Raw genomic sequence first — 7,045 nt, forward strand, 5'->3', positions numbered from 1 at the left:
AGAGAGAGAGAGAGAGAGAGAGAGAGAGAGAGAGAGAGAGAGAGAGAGAGAGAGAGAGAGAGAGAGAGATTGAGAGAGATTGAGAGAGATTGAGAGAAAGAGAGAGACAAGAGGGGAGAGAAAAAAAAGAGAGTAAGAGAACAAAGAGAGGAGAGAGCCTTGCATAGGAGAGCATATCCCCTGAAGCGCGAGCCACTGTCTCTTCATCCTCCATTAGGAGATGCTCCACACCATCCTCTCAACACATGCAGTATTCATACAGGTTCCACCTTCAGAAACTGTGTTAATGAAAGCGCACAAAATATGTTTCCCTTTTAGAAAGCGTGAACAAATGTTTGTTCCAGCATGAAAATAATCAAATACAAGAAATGTGATTGTTGTTTTTGCGATTCCCTATTCAGCTCATGTTCAAGAGACTTGAATGGTTTGAATGGAATCTTCCATCCTGGTTTTTAAATTAGATCAAATGGCTGTGTAATAAGGCTATGGGCCTGCTATGAGTGAGATGCGTTTATCATTTCTTAGTTTGGTAAATGACCACTTCTGTTGGACAAGATGGCATGAAAATGATGTTATAGGTAAACATAGGATTCTATATTTGTTTGTCGAACCCTACCCGTGTAACTAAAGTAACAAATATAAGACTGCCAAACAACTATAACACATTTAGCCTATCCCGATCCATCTATTCCTTCTATTCATTCATGTGCAGGATCCCATTCTGACATAATTTGTTGAATAAGGCCCAGGAATTGCAAGATTTATTCAAGAAAAGACAGTCTCGATATTTTGTAGACATGTGCATTTTGCCAAGATAGTCTGTCTTTCATCAACTCAGGGGCAATCCATAGGGTAATTTATCGTATGATTTCCTCACATTTGAGAGCTGCATGCACATGACAACATGGGCCATTGACTTTTACTGTTACTTTGAAAACCAAGGCAATAAAGAAACCATCTGTCCTGATGTCTCCTGTACAGACAAGTACCTAAGTCAAACAGACAGAAAGGGCATTCTGTAACAAGTTGGAGTACCAGTGATCTCAAATATACCAATGCAGCCAATACAGCTGTAATAGTATTTGTGATCTTATACAAATTCCATAGTTGTGATGGACAATAAACCGTAGTGCAATGTTGTTACCGTCAACATACCTTGTATCTTGTCTATCTAGTAAAGACCTTGTAGTGTGTTTTGACACTGCTTACCATGTCACCGCTTACCATGTGCTACACATAGAACACCTGAGCATAAGTTTACTGTCTACATTCGTTGTCATCTAGTGGCTGAGATGTACAGTTTAATCACAGCAAACTTGGGTCTCTGACTCCATCTAGTGGTGACTTTGATCTGTTGCAATGACCCTGAGGGAGGGGGGTGGGTGGAACACAGGTGAGCCCTGAGAGAGGGGAGGGGGAGGGGGAAACACAGGGGAGCCCTGGGGGAGGGCGGGGGGGGGGGGCACAGTGGAGCCTTGAGAGAGGGGAGGTTGGAGGTGGAAGGGTGGGGAGTAGGGGAGAGAGGAAGCAACAGAATATTGATTCCTACAATACGCCTATGGACCATCCCCATCACCACACACACGCACTCATACAACCACACACACATACTCACACACAGACACACATACACACAGTAAGATGTATACTCAACCAGGAAGAGGAAGCTTGTGTTCACATAATACCGTCACAAAGGTCCCTGACGAGAATGACTCTGGATGCAACATGGTAAGCCTGGATAGCTCAGGCTCAGACTCTTTGTGTGTACCTTTTACACCCGGCAATTTTTAAACGTTCACATTTGAAACATTAATTTGAAACTATATCTGGACAAAATGTCATCCTTCTGGTCACTGCCCATTCATTTGATACTATATGGACAAAATGTCACACAACACCGGTTGCAGCTCACTGTCTGTAGAACTAGGGAACACGGGCAGTATAATTCTGTTTATAAATATCTGTAGGTATCTAGATTACCAGTTGTAGGATTGTTGTATTTGTCAAACATAACAATGATTTAGCTGTAGTGTTTATTTGAGCCCGTCAGGACTCAGTACATTCAGATCATCTAATCTGTTTAGCAACACTGTACTGGGGTTCAGTTCGCTGAGCGGTTAGGGAGTCGGTCTATTAATCAGAAGGATGTGGTTCGATTCCACAAGGCGCTTCACCCTACTTGTCTCGGGGAGAATGTCCCTGTACTTTCTGTAAGTTGCTCTGGATAAGAGTGTCTGCTAAATGACAAAATGTAAATGTACTGCAAAGCAAGTCAGGTACACCACAGTACAGTTAGCTAGATTTAGTGGTTCTCAATCCTGCTCCTTGGGACCCCCTGCCCAAATGAATAGTCTTTAAGACTATTCACAGGAAAACATGCAGGGCAGGGGGTCCCGAGGACCAGGATTGAGAACCACTTAGCTAGATGGCTGTAATCATAATGTTTCACTCTTAGGGGATTAATACACTAAAAGAGCCAGAACTATTGTGTATGTATCATGCTACGTCAAGTCAACGTATTAGATTTATTGCATCACAAGTTGTTTTTTGATCGATATTGTGAGACTGCATGCGTTGGTCACAGTATAATAAAGTCCCATTCAAGTTTGTCACTTTGTGAACTCACGCAAAAACACCTTCCAACATAGTAAATTTGCTAGAGTATCTGTAATCCTGGGTCCAGTAGTTCAAAACCGAATACAAAAATTGTGCAGGTTGAAATATTATTTTAGGTTCGTCTGTCGGCAGGTATAAATCTTAACCTCTAACATGTAGGCTACATTGTACAACATTTTGCCATTTTGAGGAGGAATCCGCCATTGATGCTTGCAGCTATATTTTTATTTATAGACTTTAACCAAAATAGATATAACTAGTGGAATAGTTATTAGGAACAAAATTAAGTGCCCGTTTCTAATAGTTTTTATATAACCGAAATAATTTGCTAATGCAACGCGTCAAGAAAGTCTAGAAACATCTTGAGCTTTCTAGTGGTGGGCGGACCTGTAGTGCGTCACAGCACGAGACGAGAGCAGGGAGTCATTGACACGGACAGATTCGGTTTTGGATTTGGCTGCTCTCTTACTCATAATTCGCAGATAGCAACAATAAGCAAATTGGCAGACACGGAGTTACAATATTGCTGCACAAAAAGGGAAGAAGAGAAGTAGTGGGACAAGATGTAAGTGTGAGGCGAGCAGTGAGCTTGCTGGAATAGAAAGTGTGAATGCAAGACGTTTGCGACCAAGCTAGGCTAGCTAGTGTAGCTAACGCGTTACTGTAGTTTGTTCGAAGAGGCGCACCAGCAAATTATTTGACAGTGCTGATCTAGGTAACTTGCTAGCAAAGCTAGTGACAGTAACTAGTCAGTATTCCACTCGTAATTATTAATTTGTGGGTCAAATTTATCTATGCAAGTGCAACAATTTTGCTTATTAAATCCCTTCTGGTTTGCTCGCGCAGCAAGTGGGGCCTTGCATTGCATTGCATGCTAGCTAGCTTTCTGTAGATAACTAGGCTAGCTAGCTGAATATAGAAACGGATGGTGTGTCATGATGGTGGAGTCGTGCTTTGCTGCGTTAGCTACCAACTAGCTGGCTAACCAGCTTCTGAGTTCAACAGTTGACATCCAGTATGCACACATTGATATTTGTAATTTCTAACATGACAAACCAACTCAAGTAGGTGATTGCTGTGACCAGTGACAAGTTAAGTGACTGAGATGAGGCAAGCCACAAATCTTTAGTTCTTACTTTTCCCTGGTACCGCAATCCTTCGGTAACTACCAACATTACCGTATGTAAAGCTAGCTACCTTTCCCTGTAGGTAACCACAACAGCTACCTGATCAAGTTTGACCTTGAAACTAATAGGCTGCCTTGGGCGGAGACAGTCCATCCTTGCATAGCAAAGTTAACCTGGCAAAATACAGCAGAGGTCCGTCATATTTGCTCGATAACTATCCCAAACATAGACTGCGATCAGATTCAATTGGGTTTGGATTGAAGCTAAAATCCAACAGTTTTATGATGCATTCCATTTATTGTCACATTGTAATCCCACTCTAATCCTTTTATGTGTCTTCTGTCCAATAGGCAGCCTGCAAGTGCGAAGTGGTATGACAGACGGGACTCTGTCTTCATAGAGTTTTGCGTGGAGGACAGCAAAGATGTCAGAATAAAATTTGACAAATCTAAAATAGATTTTCGGTAAGATGTTGCAAGGTTGTGCTGCAGTTGCTCATAGCTACTTGCCCAAAATTACATGCATGTAGTCACATGGTCATTTGATTTCAAGAGATGTTTTCTGTTGTCTTTTTTTACAGCTGTGTCGGTGGGACAGATAATGCCAAACACTTGAACGAATTGGACCTTTTTGACGCCATTGATCCTAATGTAAGGATATTTTTCCACAGTTGCGTAGACTGTTTTACTTGTTCAGAATCCTACACATGCATATGTCACGTGCATGCTATCATTATTATTTTTTGCACTTAGGAATCCAAGCACAAACGCACAGACAGGTCTGTGTTGTGTTGTTTACGAAAAACAGAGGCAGGGAAATCATGGCCACGGCTAACTAAAGACAAGGCAAAGGTGAAAACGGTTTCAATGTCATCTTTTATTTCTTCTTCTGCATTTCAGGATGCATCCGTTATGTCAAGGTGTTGTGTTTGATCATTTTCATTTTGTTTTCAGTTTAACTGGCTCGGTGTGGATTTTAATAACTGGAAGGATTGGGCAGATGATTCTGATGAGGACTTGTCCAGTTTTGATAAGTTCTCAGATGTAAGTATATTACCATTTGGATGAATATGAGGCATTTTGCCTAAAGTAAAAAATTGTGCTTGTAGATTTTAAACAGAAATTCATGTATTTTATTTGCAGATGATGAACAATATGGGAGGAGATGATCTACCAGAATTGGATGGTGTAGATGAGGTGAAACTTGTTCTTATTAAACATTTAGTCTAACTACTCAATGTAAAATCAACACCTGTTAAATACTTGTTTTCCCATTGACACCATTTCCCCCTGTTTTATACTTATAATTCACAGCATGAGCCTGCAGACAGTGATGATGAAAGTAAGCCTTTCTACCCTTGTACCACTGCACTTTGGCTTTGAGTTTTGGTGGTTAAATGTTTTGGTGTTATAATTTTGTCCTGAAACAATTTTAAGTTAAAACTCTGGAATATGGTATCAGAGTTTTAATTTGATTAGAAGTTCCCACAATTACAATTTTTTTCGTATAATCATTTATTTAACTTTAAAATGTATTTCTTTTCAGAAATGCCAGACCTTGAGTAGCGGAGCAGAGGAAGTGTTAACAACAGCAACAAGGCAAGTCCCAACGGTTGGTTAAAAAGACTAGAGACAAGATTGTCACTAAGTGGTAGAGGAAACATCCCGACTCCTGAAGCAGTTTTCCATCCCCTCAGAGGACCATCTCTCTGAACAGTAACAGCCGGACACAGACACCAAGGGCCCTCTTAGCCATCGGCAGCTCTGTGCTTTGCTGTTCTATTCTGCATGGACAATTCCATTTCCATGATGTGTTGTTGGGTATAGTTAATTGTCCATCTGACTATAACAAGATGTGCTATTGTCTTACACCATGCTCTCCTTTTTCTTTGCTCATCCCAAGTGAGGTCCATAATTACAAAAAGTGTGATTTCTAATGAAGATGAAGGTTTTAAAGCCGCCTATTTTCAATAAAGTTTTCTTTTTTTAATGAGGGATTATCCATTTATGTATATTTTGTTTAAATGATAAAGCAAGTTTTAGCTTGAAGCAACCATTTCCCAGTGTATGTTGAAAACACACAATGTTGGCCTATAGTTTGTTGGTTTTAAATACTGCAACAGTTGAAATGAATGAACAAACCTGTTAACCCCAACCTTGTCATGGGTCAAATTAGTCGGTAAAGGGACATTTATATCCTCATGCAATCTCATTTTGCGAGGAATTTGAGTACACAAAGAATTAAGCCAAATTCCAAACATAAATCTACTTTGCTAACTGAAAAGAAGCAGTTATTACATATTATTTGGCTTGTGTCAAAATGTAGCACATATCCAAAGGGTTTTCTTCCATATGTATTTGGAGAAGGAGTGCAGAAACCTTCTTGCACATGACACAATTTAAATGCAAGTTTAAATTAAAAAACACATTCCATTGTTACACTTATAACTATAATATTTCTAATAAACTTTCAGACTCATTTGGGTTTCCATTCATCGTTCGTGAAACTAAGATTATTGGGGGCAATGACATTGATCCAATTAAACAACTGATTGTCAGTATAGGCTGTCAGCTGTGTACCGTAGCTTCCAAAACAAAGGTTCCTCCTGACAGAGGAATCCTGATGAAAAGCTATGAGCTATTGTGACCACTGAAGGGTGCTGGTGTTTCACAGCAGGGCCACAAACGTAGACATGGTGCATCTCAATAAAGTGACCTTGTTTACTTGTTACCTCGTCTCCTCTTTTTCACCAACAAGTCTCTACCGTCATCATATTGATGTCAAATGAGATCTGATGGGCATTCTCCATTGAACCGGTTTGAAAGAACATATTAAGACCCACCACTTTCCTTACTGAACACACTTAAACTGGTCACATCTATCGGTCCACTGAGTCTGCTGTTCTGAGAGAAACCAAAAGTGGCTGAATGTGGATACAAAGTTGTGTTACGGGGTACTTTTAGGAGTTGTCATACATTCTCTTAAATCACAACTCGGCTCTGCTTTTCGTGTCTTTTCTGTTGGTATGTCAGGCAATGTTGTGGCGTATGAGGGCCGCAAGTCAGGGTGGCAAAGTGAGAGCTTTGGGGGCTCTTGGGTCAGTTGTGTGAGTGTCAGCAGTCTGGAGTGGAGGTGACACAGAATTCTCCCATGCAGCAGCTTTTAACACCCGTACCCTGGAAAACGGGCTTATACCCACAAAAGGGGAGCTTATCAATGATGGTAGCTGGCATGGTGGCATATGGTAGACCACAATAGGAATATAGAAACCAGACCAAAACTGATTCACTCTTGCAAGACTG

General features: G+C 40.7%; 1 protein-coding gene across 2 annotated transcripts; it reads left to right on the forward strand.

Annotated features, from left to right (window-relative positions):
* The first annotated feature begins 2,995 nt into the window (after window positions 1-2,995).
* Window positions 2,996-5,737, forward strand: ptges3a (prostaglandin E synthase 3a (cytosolic)). 2 transcript variants are annotated; one of them, XM_062458549.1, is made up of 8 exons: window positions 2,999-3,181; window positions 4,094-4,207; window positions 4,324-4,393; window positions 4,496-4,594; window positions 4,697-4,786; window positions 4,886-4,939; window positions 5,057-5,084; window positions 5,289-5,737. In XM_062458549.1, coding segments are annotated over exons 1-8 (477 nt in total). In that variant the 5' UTR covers window positions 2,999-3,179; the 3' UTR covers window positions 5,309-5,737. The 2 variants fall into 2 exon arrangements, with proteins under 2 accessions (XP_062314532.1, XP_062314533.1); XM_062458548.1 differs by lacking the exon at window positions 5,057-5,084 and having other exon boundaries at window positions 2,996-3,181.
* Window positions 5,738-7,045: the final 1,308 nt, after the last annotated feature.

This window comes from Osmerus eperlanus, chromosome 4, assembly GCF_963692335.1.
Source record: "Osmerus eperlanus chromosome 4, fOsmEpe2.1, whole genome shotgun sequence".
In the NCBI taxonomy this organism is placed as follows: Eukaryota; Metazoa; Chordata; class Actinopteri; order Osmeriformes; family Osmeridae; genus Osmerus; species Osmerus eperlanus.

Coding starts and splice junctions, on each gene's coding strand:
- ptges3a (XM_062458548.1), top strand. Junction 4,787..4,885: donor GTTTTGATAAGTTCTCAGAT/GTAAGTATATTA, acceptor TTTTATTTGCAG/ATGATGAACAATATGGGAGG. Junction 4,940..5,288: donor AATTGGATGGTGTAGATGAG/GTGAAACTTGTT, acceptor ATTTCTTTTCAG/AAATGCCAGACCTTGAGTAG.